Here is a 19351-nt window from a genome sequence, read left to right as displayed (position 1 = left end):
GAGGCTGCAGAGGGGCTTGAGCGGGGCTGGATAGGGCCCTGTGTCTTGCACTTGCTTTACCTGGGCACCCACTCGTAGAGCCCGAGGCCGCCCAGGGAGTAGTCAGTATGGCATCATGTAGGGTGGGGGTGGAGAACCTTTATCTTCCAAGGGTCAAGTGGGCATTTATTACATCATCCGTTGGACACTGGTCCAGCATTTCCTGAAATAACCCCTAATCTAATAGCTGGGAGAAAGACAAGCCTGTCTACTCCCGTGATGCTGCATTCGGAAACTCACAAGGGCAGTTCTACGGCGACCTTGAAGGTCGCTGTGAGTCAGATTGACTGGGATGGCAGTGATTTTTTTCTTCTAGGGATAGCTATGCAGCTCTGGTGGCACAGCGGCCACATATCGGGCTGCTCTCCAGAAGGTCAGAGTTTCGAAGCCACTCCCTTGGCCAAACACAGGACTAGCCAGACGAGAGGGGAGAAGCCCAGTCACCACCGACAGTGATGATCATTTAAGGATCGTCTTGACCCTCTTTTGGGGGCAGTTGGTCACACAGCAACAGCCAGCCAGTGCACCTCCTTACTAGCCTTCCAGCCTTCCTTGTCTCACTGTGACGCCCGGGGACTGCCTTCTACATAAACCTTTCACCCAAGTCCTTTTCTGAGACAGCCCACACCCAGAGAGCCACTGAGAGCAAGGTGATGCTAGGCAAGCTGATGGGGAGAGAACCATATCTCATATCTGATCTTAAAGGTGAAGAATTCAGTACCTAGCAGGCTGTGGTCAGTTCAGGAGCATCTCTTGTGCTCAGACATGAATTCTGATCCTGTTTCCAGGGTGGGTGGTCTGGGTGGGTGCCTCCCTCCGCCCTCCCACTAGTGAATTTCAGAAGAGGCTGGTGACAAGTGCCCACAGGAGGGCACTTTGGTGCAAATCTAAAGGCTTAAGGGAGCAAACCTCTCTTAATCCACAAGGCAAGTAAAGCCGATTCTGTTCCTAAGGAGATGGGATGGCCTGGCTTGTTCTACGCTACGCATCCCCTGGCTTCTCTCATCTTTTATTTTCCCTAATCACATTTTCCCAGCCCACTGGTACAAGCTTAAGTAGATCGTTATATTTCAGGTCACGGTACTGCAATCAAGGAGCTGGAGTTCCTGCTAAAATACAGTAATTAGAAGCACAATAAAGAGAGACCCAAGCAGCCCCCAGCTTTCCAAACAGGCAGGCTGGTTAATTTCCAAATTATATTTGGCTTCAACATGCAAGCGTGTCTATTTCTTTCTTTTTCCCCACTCTCTTCTTTTTTTTCCCTTCATACATGCAGAGAAAACAGGGCCAAAGATCCTTACAATAACCAACCACACAGGACTTGGATGGCAATGAGATAATAAACCAGACCCAAGCAGGCCAAGGATTTTAATATGTCTCAGAATAGAATACACTGTATGAAATTCAAAACCAAGGATTACAATTAAAAAGAGAGAGCCATGTGCAGAAATTTAATTTCAAAGAAGGCAGAAATAGAGAGCGTGTATATATCATAAAATTACAAAGCCCAAAATGCAATAAATGAACCCAAGATGCAGGCAGTCACAGATTTCGGTAACATTAGTAGCCAGCACCAACCCCAAAGAATGCCTTACCCCCCAGGTGTTTCACTCCAGCTTCAGAAGGCAGTTGGTACCTGATGGTTCACCTCAGGCCATGCGAAGACGCTGGCTCTTCCTTCTATCACAGACAAACTCATTACGATGCGTTCTAGTAGCTTCCAAAAGGCAGCATTCCCACCGTCCAGGAAAACTGGCATGGAGGTGTTTACCCCTCTGCCCCTGCCCCACCACCACCACCACCACCACCAAGCTAGACAGTCACTTGACTCTGACTAAGGCAACCAAAGGGGAGTTTCTTCAGACCCCAAAGCACCCCCCAGAAGCTGTGAGTCCTCTCTGGGCTGAAGCAAAAACCAAACCAAACTCTACAAAAAGGGGATGATGTCTGAAGCTGAGGACACGGTTCTAGAAAGTGCAAGGATGGGTGGTGCCTTTCACGTGTTTTTTTTCCAAAGAAGGCGGAGGGGCGATGTCCAGGACGCCAGCTACAGGCTGGGGTGGGAGAGGACCCGTAATAAGAACTGCTACATGGGTTAGCCCTCAGCGGTCCCTCTGACTGCACACCACTGAGGTAGGAGCATAGGAGAGGAAGGATGCAGGGAGGGGTCAGAGAGCCCCTTGCCCTGTGGGTGGGGCACCCCAGGACAGGCATCCTTGCGGGGCCATGTGTGACCAAACAAAATTCAAAAGTTGTATCTGATCACTAGCTCGGAGGAGGGGAAGGTCCAAGATGGAGTCATAGGGTGGGGGTGGAGTGGTGATGAGATGTGGCCACTGATCACTGGACTGTGGAACAGAGGGGAGAGTTGGGGGGTCAGGTGTCAAACCCCAGCAGGCAATCTACAAAACAGGTTTTAGTAAATATTATCAAAAAGTATCAAAACATTGCAAAAAACTCTAAAAACTGCCAACCGGCTTGGCAGACGCACCAACCAGGATCAGCCGGCACCCATGGAGCTACCTGACAGGATGGGCAGGGGCTTCATCCTGACCCTGGGATGGGCTGGTGCTGGCTGAGCCCTGAGCCTGGAGGTCCAGGGGGGGATGGGGCTGGAGGAGTTTTCTTTCCTACATCTTGTAAGACCCTAAAAGGTCACTCTGGGCCTTGGGATCACGATACATGTCCCTTTTAGTATGGAGCCTCCCACCCCAAACTGAGCAGTCCTTATGCTTGGCTTCTGGGGTTTTTGCTAAGTCACCTCAGGTCACTTTATCATGTGGGGGTGGAGCGTTCAGAACCTAGAGAGACACAGGTGGCTCCTGGTCAGGTCCAGACCGGCAGTTTGAAATGTTAGAAATTGTCAACTGCCTGGTAAATAGGAGGAGGTTGACGAGACACCACGCGTGTGTCTGAAGCCACAGGAGATGACAGTGACCAGGACTACACGTCCTCTCAGCTTCCCTCCCTTCCTGAAGAAAGTCAGGTTCCAAGGCAAGGGAGGGCATCTCCCCCCCCCCCACCAATCTCTAACTAAAACAAATGGAAAGCTCTGCTCTTTCAAAAATGAAGGCAATCAAAAGCTGAAGATAAAAGCCTGCTCCCTCCCTCCCCCAGGATGAGACTGCAGGAGAGCCTGGTGATGGCAAAGAGCAGCCGGCCGGGAGCACTGGCTGTTTGGCCACACTGGCGCACAGCTCACAGGGCTGCTTTCATCTCAAGAGGGTGGTCCACGGGACCCCCCAACCCCAACACGGCTCCATCATGGTGCTACAGTTTCAGTGGCCAGCTGCCCAAGTGGTCACCCCTAACCTCTGCCCAAACCCACTGATACCGAGTTGATTCCGACTCACAGTGGCCCTACAGGACAGAGTACAGCTGCCCGTGTGGGTTTCCAAGGCTGTCAATTCTCCTAGTGGCAGAAAGCCTCATCTTTGTCCCAAGGAGCTGTGGACCTTGTAGTTAACAGCTCTGGGTACACCTCGCTTCGCGGCCAGGGCTCCTGAAGCATTCTGGCCTGAGAGATCTAAACCAGTTTCTCTTACTTTCTGCCTTTAAAGCACGAATAACAAACTCCAGGGGCTGGGTAACCCCACTCCCCACCCCCAGCTCTCTCTGCTGTCCAGTCGACTGAGCTAAGGAGTAACAACTGCCCCTCGCAGCTTCCCATAGACTCCGCCAAGCCCCAGAGCCTTTCTGAGTCCCATACAGCCACCAGGCTGACTCCAAGTGGGTCCATGAGATGAAACCTTTACAGGAAAGCCACCAAGATCAGCACCACTTGATTCTGCGCCCATGTAACTGACCAACAGCCATGCAGGTGTCCATGGGGACATTGCAGAGACTGGATGCAGATCACAGCTTGTAACCCCGAGGCACAGGACAGGCAGAAAAGAGAGGCCCATGAGGCACAAGTACCTGTATCCTGGGACAAACCCGTCATTAAATAATGCAAGTCGTCTGACGCTGAAAACACAGGGCTGTGCTGCTTCCCACACCACTCTTCCCAAGCTGCCCCTGGGTTCTGGTTGGACAGCTGTCTGTTTGCTCATGCCCCTAGGGGAGCTGGGAGCCTGGATCATGTACCCCCTACCTCTCCACAGAAGGGTCTTCGTCTTCAAAGTAATAGACCCTTTCCTGAAATGGGAAACTGGTAATCTACCCCAAAGTCAGCAGGCATTCTGCAAAAGATAGTTCATGGAGGTCTAGAACTAGGTCTGTACAGCATCCCCCCCCCTTAAAAAAAAAAAGAAAGAAAAGGACTTCATGTTCAAAGGCCTTTGGCAATGCTAGGCAGATGGAGGCTAACAGTTATCCTAAGACTTCTCAGAGCCTCGCATGTGCTGACGGGGCTCTGGATCCCCAAGAAGGGTGTCTAGTCCATGCTCTGTAGAAACTTGGTCAGTTAGCTAACCTCTGGAGATGTCCTCATGCAAGTAGCCAGTTAGATGGACAGGCGACTAGGCCAGCCGGCAGTCACACTGGATACTGAAGCTCTCGAACCCCGATCCTGGTTACTCAAAGCAGCTGGATGCAAATTCCAGTGAGCCCAGAGGAGAAAGGAAACATACCGGAGACTCTTCTTAAATATGAAAGTATCTGAGCTGAAATGATTGTCATTCCAGCATTACTTCTAGTTATGCCTCAAAATCTGGGCATTTCCCCCCACTTCGTCAAGAGCAGATCACGAATGCCTTCTCACTCTCCCTAAAGGGCACACGTAACTGGTCCGTGAAGCAGACGCAGTCCTGGTGACTAGCAGGTCACATGTTTGGCTGCCAACCTCAAGGTCAGGAGAACATAGCCACCAGCCACTCTTCCAGAGAAAGATGAAGCGTTCTAGTCTCATAAAGAGTTACAGGGGCAGTTCTACTCTGTCCTCTAGGCTTGCTCTGAGTCGGAATCAACTGGAGGGCAGAGTGAAGAGCTGCAGGTGCTCTTGCAGGACCTAGTGCAGGGCAACTCTCCATCCAGCAGGAGGTGCCAAACAGACATCAAAGGCTCCTCTCAAAGCACAAACTCCTCAAAGGAACACGGCAATGACATCATCCACACCCATCACTCACTGCAGGAGGGAACAGACTACCCCAAATCCACTGCCACTGAGCCATCGAGTTGCTCCCGACTATAGGGCAGAGCAGACCTCCTCCTTAGGGTTCCCAAGACTGTAAATCTTTCTGGGACTGGTACTGGCTGGTAGGTTTGAACAGCCGAACTTGTGGTTAGTAAACTCAGAGCTCATTGCACAGTGCCCCAGCGAGGGAGCCTTAGACCTGCTATGTGTTTTGCCCAGACACTGAATTCCGTGGTGGGAGATGGCTGGGAGAAGCTGCTAGAGTTGGCGGAGACATAGCCCCACAGCCTTCTCGGGCCCCAGAGCTCGTGCCTTGGTTTCGGGAGTCTCAGATGACAAAATTTCTACAGAGCCCACCTCTTCTTCCTGAGCAAGCCCCGCGAGTCTGGGGAGCTCACCACACTGAAAACAGTGGCTTCCACCAAGAAACCACTCGCAAACCAAGGAAAACCACAGAACGTGCAAGCTACCGAGTTAAGAGCGCTTCCTGCCTTTCAGCCACGATTGTTCTGAGACAAGCCACCTGTTGGGGACACCCCAGGGCCAGCACCTCCCTGCCAGGAAACCCCCAGATGTGCCCAACTGTCTGGCAAGCCTGGTGACTCTGGCTCACTCCAGGACTCCCTAGGGGGCTCTGCCTCTCATTTATAAAACAGAGTACTGACCTCAATGATGACGCCCAAACGAGGCCGATCCTTTGCCACCCTAGGACCTCCCCTCCAGTCCACGTCCCCACTCCCGGCAGCCTGCGGACCCAAACCAAGCCCACCACACCACCATGGAGTCTTTAGATGCCTGGCGACCCTCTGGGGCAAAGCAGAACTCTGCTCCCTGGGGCCCCCAGGGCTGTCAATCTTGACGGGAGCAGCCAGCATCATTGTCCTCCCAAAGAGCCCCTGGAGGGTCCGAACCATGAGAGCAGTCTAACATGTAACCCACAGCATCCCCAAGGACTCCTAGAAGGGGACTCAGAAAACTGTCACTTAAAATGCCCAGCCAGGTTTCAGGAGGTCCCTCGTTTCAACACGAACCCCCAGGCCTCGCTGCTCACAGGGAGGACAACAGTTCGGGGCTTGGAGAGGGAATGGTAGTAGCTACCGCTGGGCTGTGATTCCACTGTTAGGCAATGACGCCACGGGCTCCCTCGTCATCCGCGACTACGGTGTCCCAGAAAGACCAAGAATGATGCAAGTCAAAACAGCAGCTGCGCAGTGCGTCCCTTCCCAGGGCCGGTCAGTGGCGCAGCCAGGCTCACTGGCTCCGCTCCTGGTGCCTCTTGCCCTTGCCCTTCTTCTTCTTGTCCTCCAGCTGCGGCTTCAAGGCGCAGACGCAGGCGGAAACACCGGCGATGGCCTTGGGCAGGTCAGTGCCCCGGCTCCACCTGTCCTTCTCGCAGTCATACACCTGCACGGCTTTGGAGAAGGCGGTATTCTCCCAGCTGTAGCCGCCCAGGATGTAGATGCGGCCCTGCCACACGGCCACACCCGACTCGCTGTTGGCGTGCAGCAGAGGGGCCACGCGCGTCCACTGGTTGCACTGGGGGCTGTAGGCCTCGACGCCCAGCACGTCGAAGCGTTCCATGGACTCAACGTTGTCGTCGCTGCCCCCGATGGAGTAAATGCTGTCGCCCAGGCTGCACATGCTGTGCCAGCCACGCGCTGTCGTCATGGGCCGCCGCTCCTCCCACACATCAGTCCGGTGGTCATAGCACAGCAGGTTTTTACGGTAGGGGCCGATCTGGTAGTCGTGACCTCCCGAGATGTACACGAAGTCCTTGTAGATGGTGCCAGCGTGGCCATAGGTGAATCTGCGGGGACACACAAACATGGGGAGGATAGGGGGAGGTCCGCAGGGCTGCACCTTGGTTATCTCTGCCTGCCAAGGCCTCAGTCACCACCTCTGTGTAATGGGATGGCTCCTCCTCCTGGAGGGGGAAACTGCGTCTGATGAGGTAGCACATAGAGCTGGTGAAGGCTGGGCTGGATCCCATTTGGGCCCCTTGGAGACGCCGCCAACGCTGGACCAAGAGTGCATGAGCAGGACGGGCCAGCGCACAGCTTTACCTGGGGCTTCCATCCCAGCTGTGCTCTGCACTGCCCAGGCCCTGTCCTGTTCTGCTTGGGAGTCGCCCCATTCTACCCAGACCCCGCCCAGCTCTGCCAAGGCCCGCCCTTTTCTGCCTCCCCACTTCCTCTTTTGCGCTCACTAGCTCTGCTGCCCATCTGGATTCATGGGGCCCCTAGAGCACATAAGAGAAGGGCACCACGTGGTCTTGCGAGGGTACCCTCTTATCGGAGCCAAGCACTTAACCACTGTGCACCAAGACTCCCTCGTGAACGCGTTCCCTGAACTCTGCCAGGCAGCCTCCAGGAACCAACAGGCTTGTTTGTGGGGGAGGGGGAGATGCTACTTCTAGCAGCAGAGCTAACTTGCACTTAAAAAATTTTTTTTGTTGTTTAAGTAATTGCTATAGTGTAGACTGGCTCACAGTACCCCCTGGGTAGCGTGTCTGGGCAGAACTGTGCTCTACTGGTGTCCGCTGGCTGGGCTTGCAAAAGCAGATGGTCACACTTTTCTTCCTCAGAGCCTTTAGGTGAGTTTGAACCACCAACCTGTCAGTCAGCTGCGGGGTGCTTAACGGAATGCACCACCCCTGACTGGCTCACACCAGAGCCCAGACTCTTCTCCACCCTGCCCTCTGCCTCTCACATTAGACCTGCTCTGTTTTACAAGTCAGAACTTTCTGGAATTGGAGAACTCAGGGACCAGAAAGGGAGGCAGACTGAACCGCCACCCTTAAAATATTTAAACGCTCTCACCCCCCCACCCCCATCCGACCCTGCCAGTCACCTTGGCAAGCCAGCCACGTAGGACCAGGAATCAGTCCTGGGACTGTAAGTCTCTACTGAAGAGAGAGCTCCATTCTCGTTCCGGCCACCGACGGCCACCAGCATGTCTTCGATGGACGCAAGGTAGAAGTCCACTCGGCGCTGGTTCATGGAGGCCACCTGTGGGGGTGAGACACCTGTACCTTCCCTTCCCTGAATCTGGCACAGCGTCAAACACCTGGCACCATGTTCCCCAAGCATGTCCAAGGGAGCATGCAACCCACGGCAGCAGCTCACACAGCCATGGGCATATGGGGAGGGGCCCTTCTCAGAGACCCCAAAAGGGAGATAGAGAACACACATCCCCAAGCCCATGGTCTACCTTGTGGGCTAGACCTGTGCAGGGCACGCGGTTCAGAACTGCTGATATAGTGGTTTTGCCCCCCAAAAGATTCAATATCCCTTTCCCTTGTTCTCTGGCAGTTGTGTTCACAGAGCGGGGGATGGGGCACGACAGGAGGTTTATAAGCAGAAGCACCAAGCTGTGCACTAGCCACCTGAGCGGAATTCACAAATGAGTGTGGACCCCCGTTGAGGCGGCCGCAACCGGAGAGCTTTGGAGCCAAGACCACAGACGGAGGCTCAGGAGGGGGACCCCAAGACCAGCTGGAATCCACTCTTAGTTTTGAGCTCAGAAAGCCACAGTGCTCAGTAAAAACAGGGAGGCATGGGGATGAAGAAGCAGGCAGCGTTCACTGGCAGCTGGGGGCCTGGAGGGGCCTCATGGGAGAACAGCAACATAGGCTACAAACCCGCTGACCTTTTTAGAAGGCCCCCATACCCACTTTACACAGGAGTGGGCGGGGCAGAATTTTTCATCAAATTCACTGCCATCGAGTCTATTCCGACTCATAATGACCCTGGAGGGCAGGGTAGAACTGTCCCTGGGATTTCTAAGGCTCTCACTCTCTACAGGAGTAGACAGCCTCGACTTTCTCCTGAGCAGCAGCGGGTGGTTTAGAACTGCTGACCCTGCAGTGAGCAGCCCAATGCATAACTACTACTCCACCAGGCCTCAGAGAGGAAAGCCAGAAACCAGAGAGGCAAAATGAACCAATCAATAATGGTCTAAAATCTGCCAAGCTATGATTCGACCAAGCTGGAATGGGAACTGGGGTTTGGCTCCCGGGCCCATGCTCTGCCCACAACGAGGTCACAGTATCTGCTTCTGTGCAGCCCACAGGTGTACTTTCATGTTGCCTTTACCACCACCAACGAGCACCCAAAAGCTTTCCAATCACGAGGCTCCATGGAGACCTGGGACACGGGGCACATCCTTGCAACAAGGAGTCCCCTTGCTGGGACCTATGATGCTATCCAATAGGACAGCCACTCCTTCAGCCATTACAGTTAAAATGTGAACTACTGGATTCAAATGAAGCTGCAGAGCTCAGCATCGGCTGCACGCCACGTGGATCAGCTCGGCCCTGCAATGTTGCAGCCTGTGCGGCAGGTTCTACAGGGCAGTGCTGACAGCCAGGGTGCAGACTAATCCCACTGTCACGGCGTGTTTGGGAGGAGGACCGCGGGCAAGGGCAGAGAAGGCCGGGTGGGGAAGGTAAGGCTAGCGTAAGGAAACGAACAAGAGTCCTCGAAAGTAAAGAAGTAAACCGGCTTTAATCTCACCTTGATCCACTGTTTACAGCGGGGGTCATACCTATAAAGAAGATTGGACGCCGCGTCCCCTCCGTTGTCTCGTGAGAAGCTGCCGCCCGCGATGAAGATGAAGCCCCCCAGCACGGCGACGCAGTGGTGGCTCCGCCGGGCGGGCAGCGGCGTCTCCTGGACCCACCGCTCGTTCTGAGCGTCCAGGTAGCAGGTGTCGTCACTGAGCTCCAGACACCGCTCGGAGACTTCGCCGCCCACGAAGAGCAGGCGCTCCTGGTTGGTGCGCAGCGCCGTGCGCCGCGTCTGCATGACGGGCTGGGCGGCCAGGCAGTTGTGGTAGCGCACAGCCTCTTCGATGAAGCCCTCGCAGTCCGCCTCCTTGGGCAGCAGCGAGCACACGGCCGGCTTGACGCGGTGCAGCAGGTCGTTCTTGGGGATGAGCGGGAAGTGGATGTTAGCCAGCACCTGGTGCGCGTGCGCCTCGCGCTCGGGCTGCTGCGTGAGCCACTGCAGGGCGGCCTGCAGCAGGTCGTGCTCGCACTCGCGCTGCACCTGGCTGCTGCTCAGGTAGTCGCACAGCTTCTGCATGGACACGTTCTGCAGGAAGTCGGGCGTGAAGGACAGCGTGCCGAAGCGGCTGAGGATGAAGCCGTCGATGAAGGCGTCCAGCCGCTTGAGGCTGTAGATGGAGGCCAGCTCCTGCAGGTACAGGTAGTTGTCCTCGCTGACCTCCTGCTCCAGGTACTCACAGCAGAAGTCCACCGCCGTCCAGATCTGCAGCAGGTGGGCTGTCTCCAGGACATAGTCGATGTTGCCGCCGTCCAGCGCCAGCTCGCCGCCATACAGGAAGTCCACTACGGCTTTGAGGCCCACGTAGGAGGCGCCCACCAGTTCCACCTCCTTCTGGAAGGCCTCCCGCATGCCGAGGGTGAACATGGAGTTGAAGTAGTCGCTGCACACGGCCAGCAGGTTGCGGTGAGCGGGAACGCGCTGCTCGTCAGCCACCAGGATGACGTCGCAGAAGAGGCCGCGGAGCCGCTGCTCGTTGAGCCGCTGCAGCACGGTGGACGAGTGGTCGGCCCAGTGGTACACCTGCGGCAGAGGGCGGCGTCAGGCCCCGCCCCTCTTGCCCTCCCGGCCACCCGACCACCATGCCCAGCTGGGTAGACAGAACCAGCCAGGAAGACAGTGAGGTGTCAGCGCTAGAACACACCGGGGAAATACAAGTGCTGGGTGTGCATGCGCTCCGCCTTCCCTTCCTCCCCGCCCCGATATTCCTTCCTCCACCCCCTTCTCTCTACTTCCCAAGAGTCACAAGCAAATAGCAACGCAAACTCACTGCCTAGAGTGGATTCCGACTCATAGTGACCCTGCAGGTCACAGCAGATTTGTCCCCATGGATTTCTGGGGCCGTATATCTTCACAGGAGCAGAAAGCCTCGTCTTTCTCCTAAGCAGCAGTGGGTGAGCTTGAACCAGCCTACCTGGTGGTTTGCTGAACTCCGCCCCCAGGGCTCACTGGCACTCCGCAGCTGCTCAGGGAAGCCTCTAAAAGCCAGACCTGTGTCTGGGTCCCCATCTGTCCCCTCCTGGCTGTGGCTGTAGGCAAGTCGCACGCTCCTGGGTGGACTGGACCTCCTGCCTCTGTTAACACAGGGCGAGTGTCCTGTCTGCCCCACACGGGCTCCCTGCTTTCTACATCACCACGGATGCCCTGCTGACTGGCTCACACACAGAGTGGCCCTGGGCCTCCGTGGTGGGGCTGCTCCTCAGGAGGAAGGCCCAGGCTTTGGCTGACACCGGCTGTCGACAGGCCCCTTCTCGGAGTGAACCAAGGGAAGAAAAAAGACCTCAATACACGCTACGGCACTCCACTGTGTGCCGACCAAGACTGAAAACATCATGGACCGTGGAAGAACAAAGAAGCGTGTTTGGAAGGATGCCCCTCAGAAGTGAGAAGGGTGAGCCCTAGTCTTAGTGCTTTGGACATGTTGTCAGGAGAGACCAGTCTTTGGAGAAGGACATCAGGCTCGTTAATGAGGAGGGGCGGGGGGTGGGGTGGAGAGGGAGAGGAAGGCCCTGGACGAGATGCACTGACACAGTGGCTGCAACAATGGGCTCAAGCTTAGGAACAATGGTTGAGGGTGGCGCTGTTCTGTTGTACATTGACCGCACCTTACAGCTACCACAGACTGCCATATTAGCAAACTCTGAGTGTCTCTCGAGAAGCCAGTGAAGGGCCATTGGGTCATCTGCCTGCCACCCTAGGGTCCTGGCTGGCCCTCACCCACAGGTCAGACTTGGGTGGTGAAAGGGAAAGAGCCCAAGGATGGGGCTGGCCAGCGGTGCTGGACAATAGCTTGAAGGGTGACCACCTGCTCCAGTGAGCCAGGGTCAGGGAGAAGGGTGGCCGTTGTCCCAATAAATAAACCAAACCCCACCCCCAACCCATTGCCATCAGTCAGTTTGAACTCACAGCAACCTCACACCTCTCTATTCTGTTGGGCAGAACAGAGCGTCTCCTTTAGGGTCCCAGAGCCTGCAAGTCTTTATGGGAGCAGCCAGCCTCATCTTTTCCTGCTGAGCAGCTGGGGGCTTTGAACCACCGACCTAGTGGTCAGCAGCTCCACACCTCACCTGCAGCGCACCTGGGCTCCTCGCCCCTATAATTCGCCATGCTCAGTCCTTTCCCCAGGTCTTGACTGCAACCCATTCATGAGATTTTTGTGAGCTGCGGGGATGACAATTTCAAACACACAAACATGACTTGCTGGTTTTAAAGGGGCATCAGATATAGAGTCCCAGAGCTCCACAGAGGCTCTTAGCTGGCATTAATGGAGCCCTGGTGGCACCATGGTTAAGCACTGGCAGCTCATCAAAAGGCCAGCAATCTGAGCCCACCAGCCAATCCGTCTGTTTCTGTGAAGAATTACCGTGTTGGAAACCCACAGGGCAGTTCTACTCCACATCACAGGGTGGAGTTGGGCAGTGGACTGGGCTGTTTTTTGGAACCCCACATTCTACAGTGGCATTAAGCCCCCATTTAGCTGTCCATTCCTTCGTGTCCCAGCTTCATGTCCTAATCAAATGCAGGTGAGTCAGAGAGGACAGACAGCGCCTCCAGGGGGCCCCCATCAGAGAGAAGGCAGCACAGAACATCTCACCTGAATTTTCTATGAAAAGGGACCTCCCTCCCGGAACAGGTTTGCAGGTTCCGGAGGAAGCCAATGAGCAAGAGGGCAGCCACCAGTGGTGACTGCACAGCCCTGAGCAGGGGCAGCCTGGCCCTACACACAGTGCACAGCTGGCCTCCTGAGAGCCAGACACATGGGCACTCACCCGCTGGTGCCTTCAGAGCTGGTGAAGCCATGCCAGAGCACGAGGAGTAGGGACTGGTGAGGCCCGCCTCTTTCGTGGGGGGGGGGGGCTGCAGGGGCAGCCGCCTCCATGATGAGATTTTACATTTAATAGCATTCAGCAGCTGACCACAAGGTTGGAAGTTTGAATCCACTCAGAGGCAAGTAGGAATAAAGGCCTGGCAGTCCACTGAAATATCAGTCACTGACAACCCTTCGGTTACCATCTGAACAGCTACATCAGAGAGGAACAACCCCATCTACCCACCCACCCAAGGATAACCAACCCCACAAAACCAAAGGGCCGTGTTTACCCAGGGAGCGTGCTCAGAAAGCTAGACCAACCAGGAGGAGAGTTTAATCCTGGGGGACTCGCTTATAAGTGAGGCACTTTCTTACTGTTTGTAGAAAAAGAAAGATTTCGGAAAGAGACATGCAATCCGCCCAGGGCCAGCGAGCCCACTGCTCACTGAAAGCCCAGATTCAGACAGGAGCAGCCTTGGAGTCAGACCTGGAGGCTAGGAGATGTCGGGTGCCATCAAAGGCAGAAAGGGACACTGTCCCCACGGCCCAGCTCGGGAACAAAGCCCCTTTGAGAAAGCCAAGGGGCCTTCCTGCCTTTGCACAGAAGATAAAGCCAGGCTTGGCAAGAGCCTCCTCGGTGCTTGCAGCCGGGAACAGGAAACGATTTCTCAGGAGAAGCAACCCGCTCATGAGCAAGACCGCCCCCAGTCGACTCATGCACAGCTGGGGCTCTCTTCAGGCTCTTTTAACAAATCTAGGGGACACACATGAACCCTCTAATCCAAAGCTACTGCTTCCACAGGTCTTTTCATTACTGTCCCCCCAAGGAGCCTATGGGGGAAGCCTATGGTGGTGGCCAGGTGAAGCACTCAGCCAAAGGTCCGTGGTTTGAACCCACCAGCTGCTCCATGTGGGGGAAGAGCCGCAGAGACCTACAGCCTCGGGAACCCTCCACTACCGGGCAGTTCTCCTCTGGCCTATAGGGCCGCAGAACCAGGACCAAAGGATAGCGTCTGCCCCGGAGCTGAAGCTCAGTACACACATTTTGGGCATGTTATCAGGAGACCGGGCCCTGGAGGAGGGACTGGCTGGTTAAACAGCGACAGCGATAAAGAGGAAGACCCTCGATGAGATGGATGGACACAGCTCCAACATGACGACTGTGAGGGGGGTGCTTCCCTCTGCTGCCCATCAGGTCTCTGTGAGTCAGAACCAACTTGGTGGCACTGAACAGCAAAGTTCAGATGAGAGGCTCTGGTGGCAGAGTGGGTTCCAAGTCAGTGCTGCTAACGGCCGGGTCAGCGGTTCGAAACCACCAGCTCCTCCTTAGGAGATGAGGCTCCCTACTCCCGTGAAGAGTTACAGTCTTAGAAACCCACAGGGGCAATTCTACCCTGTCCTAGAAGGTAAAGCTCAGAAAGCAAAAGAGGAGGGTGAAGGGAAATGACACCCGCAGGGGGGACGTGGGCAGAGCTGCTCCATCGAGGGGACGGCTATCAGTGTCATAGATCAAGATGTACTCACAATGGCTGTGTGGAAAACCAGTGGACCCTGGAGCAGACTTTCACTCAGATGCCAATAAAAAAGCCTGGAGAACTAAATAACATAGCTGCACTAAAAAAGAAAACAGCCGCACTAACTACCGTGCCTCCATGGGACACACAGTCCCACTGATACCCACGGGTCACTTAATCAGTCCGGTGGCTGTTGGTTTCACTGGCTTAAGGTAACCACAGAATTTAAGCTCCAGACAAGGACATCTTTAAAGACTGTGGGAGCCATTACTGTTTAGAGGAGGAAGCCAGGTTTAAAGGGGATTGTGGGGGCTGTGCCCTGACCTCACCTTCCAGACCACCTGGGGCCTGGCCCAGGTACAGCTCTGGAGTAGAGGCTAACGCAGCCAACATGGCACTGCTCAAACTGAAGCCCCTCTTCTACCCCACTGGCTCTTCACACCCAGGCCCCAGCACATAGGCCCTAAGCCTTGGTAGGAGGCTGGAGATGTGGGCTCTCACTGGGCAGGTGTTTGGGGGTCCCCAAGTGGTGATGGGCAGATTCTGTGTGTAGGTCTTCCTCCTCCGTCTCATTCACCTCCTGGGGTAGATGCCAGGGACCAAGGTGCTAAGTTGCTGGAAGGCCACTCTGAGAAAGAGAGTCGCAACCCACACAGAGTGCCCCTACAGTGTCCCCTGCACCTGCAGCTTCTGACTCTGAGGCTTCTTCTGCCCCTTGACCATCTCTTTTTCTCTCTCTCTATTCACCATTAGAATATTCACACACACACACACACACACACACGCCCCCTTGTGCAAAACTCAGTCTGCAAGTTCACAGAGCCTGTCTTCCCAGGTGGGACCGAAGAAGACACAGACCTTGGAGGATTCACTGATCTTGTACGGCCGAGAGACTCGAGTCTGCCTGCTGGGCTCCATTGTGTGTGGGATCTCGGTCCTGCAACGAGAAGAGGGTTTCTGAGCGGGTCTTTCTGGAACCTGGGGCCATGCTGGCAGATCCCAAGGGCAACAAAAGCCAAACAGCCACCCAGGGATGGGGGAGGAAGCAGCAGGCTGTCCAGGACTGTGGGCACATTGAGTCTGGAAGGTCTGGTTGTTGGAACAACAAGTGACTCTTAATGCCTGGACAGTGTCAGTCTGAGCCCACGCCTTGCAAACACCCACCTTTCCACTCGGCTCCGTAGGTAGATCAAGGTCATAATGATCCTGTGATCACCTCAGAGCCCCCAGTCCATGATCCTGGAACCAAGCAAGGACACTCAGGTGCACCATCTCTTTACCCCCCACAGCTCTTGGGCCCTGTCGATGTCACAAGGTCAGGGGCTCCAGCTCAAGGTCACAGAGCAGCAAACCGTGGTCTGTCCAGCTCCAGAGCCCAGACCCTGATGGTGACACTCTGCGGAAGGTAGTCTGGCCTTTAAGAGCCTCGTACTGGATAAGCAGTGTAACTAAGGCAAGGGTCGGTGATGACCAACACGCCTAAAATAACATGTGTCTTAAGAGACCCCAGCCCCTCAAATGTATACGTACTCATTCCTCTAATTCTACATCCTCCCGATGAAGCCAGCCGGGCTCCAATCCTCACATCACGGGGGAGCAGGGAATGATGGCAATGAGGTGAAATGACCCACATGGGGTCACACCACCAGGATCCCCAGCCAGGGAGACTTTCACGCTCCTAACCCCTAGAAAGGGTCCTGGCCAGCCATAACTCAAGCCCTGGACAACTGGTCTAAACAGACTAACTGCTTGGTCCCCTCATGGTCAAGTTCATAGGATATGTGCATCCAAGAGCCAAGAGTAAGGGTACTTACTGATGCACAGAGCCAGGTGGGGGCCCCTCGGGGACCAAGGAGGGGAGGAAGGAGAAGGGGTGAGGCATTGGTAAGGGCACAGGTCACATACTGGGACCCCGGTCTGGGGTAGAAATACGTTTTTCCTGCTCAGCTCATGGGACACTTGGCTTGTGCTACCAAACAATGGGACAGGAAGTCAGCCCTGTCCTGAGATAAATGGGGACAGGGAGGGGGAAGTGGGGGGGGTGGATTGTGACACAGCCTACATGATTTGAACAAGCTCATCGGATTCTGTCACAGGGAGAGCAGGGGCAACTAGACTTCTTTGGACAAACTAGCAACTTTGTGGCAGTGCCAAAGTCCTGCCTGTCCCAGGCTGCTGGGGGGTCTCCTGCAGCGCCTGCCCCCCTGCCCTCAACTTTCTTGTACTATTTCATGAAGGCCCCTGAGACAGGAGACACCATGGTCATACCAAGGGCACCAGGCTCAGGAGGCCCACAGGGGGCCCAGGGACTCTCCTGAGGTCACAACAGAAAACAGGACCCCTCCCACTACACACACTCAATCCCACTCCCCAAGCCTTCTACCACCCCCCCCCACCACCACCCCCAGCCCCAGGCGGCCAGCCTGGCTTTGCCTAGGGCAGGATTTCCTGAGTCTCTGGTGGCCTACGGCTCCAGTCTTTTGTGTCCCCAGCCCTAGTGGCTGGGGCGGACTCCACCTGAGAGTCAGGTGCGACTGGCTGTTTTGGACAGGTGAGACCATCAAGGCCTTCTGCACGGGCAGGGACCATTCCCCAGTGCACTTGAAAGGTCTGTTCATAAACAGGGAGCCAGGGTAGTGCACGGACAGAGGGTCTCTGAACGAGCCCCCCCCCCCCCCACGTCAGCGCCCGTGTGCACTCACCACCCGAGTTTCTCCGGCTGGGTCTCCCGGGACGGACGCCGCTGTCGCTCGCTCACAGCGCACCACGCGCGGAGCTGCTGGCACTTGGGGCACCAGGCGGGCTGCAGCCGGCTGGGAGGGGCGGGGGGAGACGGAGCTGGGGCCCGGGCTTTGGGTCCCAAGCAGGCCGCACCGGGCTCACCTACGGGGACGCGGCGCGCCCTCCGGCTCGCACCAACCCAGTCGACAGGGGCGCGGGGTCCTGCAACTCACCGCGCGGGGACCCTCCCGCTCCATCCCCCGCCCCCGACGGCGCGCGCGGCCCGGCGGGGCCCAGGCCGGGCCGGTGGGTGGGTGGGTGAGGGCGCACGCCGAGGCCCACCTGCGAGCGCGCTACAGGCGCGGCGCGGCGACCCCCGGAGACACACGGCGGGGACGGCGGGGCCCGGGCGCCGGAGCCCCGCGGCCGGGCGGCTGCGCAGCCATGTCTCCGCGGAAGTGCGAGGCAGTGGGCGGAGGCGGCGGCCAATGGCGGCGGCCGCGAGGGGTGGGCTCAGCGGCGCGAGGCGGGGCCTGCACCCCAGGGGGCGGGAGTGGGGCGCGCTCTCCGCCTCCACCCCCACCCAGGTCCCGGGGACCCCGGAACCCCGCCACACCAGCACCGAGTTCCGGAGTGCGTGTCTCTGCCGCCTGGCCCAAGGTTGGGGTCAGGCCCGGCGCTCGTGGGACAGCCGAACTGGCCCTGCGCGAGGAGCCTGGGGCGCTCCGCCACCTCCTTCCTGTCTGGGCGCGCCCCGGGCTCAGCGAGTCCCCGCCTGGCCGCCCTGTCCACACAAGGTCGTAGCGCCTCTGACCACCCTCTTCGGCCGCCCTAAGGCCTTCAGAAGATAGGGATCTGTAAACACGGATCTATCCAGTATCCACGCAGCCCCTTCTCTCCCCCACTGCAGGGGCACAGGCCCCGTGGGCTCCTGCTTACTCCTGCCCTCGCCCCCCACCCCCCAGGCTGGGCCACCAGACTAAAAAAAACAAGCAAAAAAACTTGCAGCCACTGAAGTCTTGCTACCCATCGCGACCTGAGACTGTAATTCTTTCTGAGAGTAGCAAGCCTCGTTTTTCTCCAGCTGAGTGGCTGGTGGTTTCGAACTGCTAACTCACTGCTCCCACAGTTCCTAGCTGATACATTCACTCACTCAGTGCCACCGGGTCCATGCTGACTCACAGATACCCCCCCCCCCACCAAGGGCTTCAGAGACTGTAACTGTTTATGGAGGAGAAACCCCCTGTCTAATGAATGAACGCAGCCAGCGTGGACAGGCTATCCAGTGGCCTGCTGCCCACAGGGTGAGTCGTGGTACACACATCCCGCTGGGTGAAGCTCCAGACCACCCCTCAGACTGGTACGTTTGCGTTTATTGTGAAAATCAGAATATACATGATACAGAGGACTTCTTTCTTAAAGTTACTTTTCCCCATGATGGGCCTTTGGGGGTGCTGTGGGTTAGGCTCTGGGTTGTGTGCCACTTGTGAGGGGAAACATGAGATGAGGGTTCTGCTCCCATCAAAATGTACAGCCTGGGGGGAGGGTGATGGGTGAGGGAAGAAAATGAGGATACCCAGGGTTCAAGTAGAAAGAAAATGTTCTGAAAAAGATGATGACAGTATGTGTACAGACGTGTTTGAGACAATGGATAGGTGTACGGATTGCGATACGAGCTGTAAGAGCCCCCAATAAAATAAAACCAGAAAAAAGAGGTACAGCCTGGGAGACTGCAGGGATGAGTCGGAATCAACTTGATGGCGCGTGCCTTGTAGAGTCCTGCACAGGTTGTCTGAGGCTGTCTCCGCGGGAGCAGACAGTCTCCTTCATCTGAGTCCCGCAGACAGACTAATGGGGCTGAGTCCCAGGCCTAGTGCTGAACCCACAGTCTACTAATATGCCTTATATGTGTGCATATATATAAACCCACACACGTATACAAGGGGCCTCTATTAGTCAGTGGGGAAATGCCATTGCTTTTTTACCCCCGATATTTTATTGTGAATTAGGTGGTGGTGGCAGGGGAGGGTGGATTTGCAGTAACAACCTGAGACAGTTCAACCTTCCCAATGGCTTGTCCTCTCCCCCTCCAGAGCGCCCTCTCATAGGGTGCTGTTTTCTGCTTCAC

At 56.2% G+C, this 19351-nt stretch overlaps 1 protein-coding gene across 3 annotated transcripts; it reads right to left on the bottom strand.

Moving 5' to 3' along the window:
• Positions 1-1388: 1388 nt before the first annotated feature.
• On the bottom strand, positions 1389-17702 carry KLHL36 (kelch like family member 36). 3 transcript variants are annotated; one of them, XM_075536236.1, is made up of 6 exons: positions 17566-17702; positions 17205-17315; positions 15361-15439; positions 9628-10701; positions 7964-8121; positions 1389-6920 (listed from the first exon to the last, which is right to left on the bottom strand). In XM_075536236.1, exons 3-6 carry the CDS (start codon positions 15418-15420, stop codon positions 6365-6367), a joined length of 1848 nt encoding a protein of 615 aa, XP_075392351.1. In that variant the 5' UTR covers positions 15421-15439; positions 17205-17315; positions 17566-17702; the 3' UTR covers positions 1389-6364. The 3 variants fall into 3 exon arrangements, with proteins under 3 accessions (XP_075392351.1, XP_075392352.1, XP_075392350.1); XM_075536237.1 differs by lacking the exon at positions 17205-17315 and having other exon boundaries at positions 17566-17689; XM_075536235.1 differs by lacking the exon at positions 17566-17702 and having other exon boundaries at positions 17205-17554.
• Positions 17703-19351: the final 1649 nt, after the last annotated feature.

The sequence above is a fragment of the Tenrec ecaudatus genome, chromosome 18 (assembly GCF_050624435.1).
Source record: "Tenrec ecaudatus isolate mTenEca1 chromosome 18, mTenEca1.hap1, whole genome shotgun sequence".
NCBI lineage: Eukaryota > Metazoa > Chordata > Mammalia > Afrosoricida > Tenrecidae > Tenrec > Tenrec ecaudatus.
This window is presented reverse-complemented; position numbering and strand designations above follow the sequence as displayed.

Excerpts from the sequence above, each read along its gene's own strand:
- KLHL36 (XM_075536236.1), bottom strand. The coding sequence starts at position 15,420 with ATGGAGCCCAGCAGGCAGACTCGAGTCTCTCGGCCGTACAAGATCAGT. Across the intron at positions 10,702-15,360 it reads AGATCAGTGAATCCTCCAAG|GTGTACCACTGGGCCGACCA; the intron begins GTCTGTGTCTTC and ends CCTCTGCCGCAG. Across the intron at positions 8,122-9,627 it reads GCTGTAAACAGTGGATCAAG|GTGGCCTCCATGAACCAGCG; the intron begins GTGAGATTAAAG and ends TCACCCCCACAG.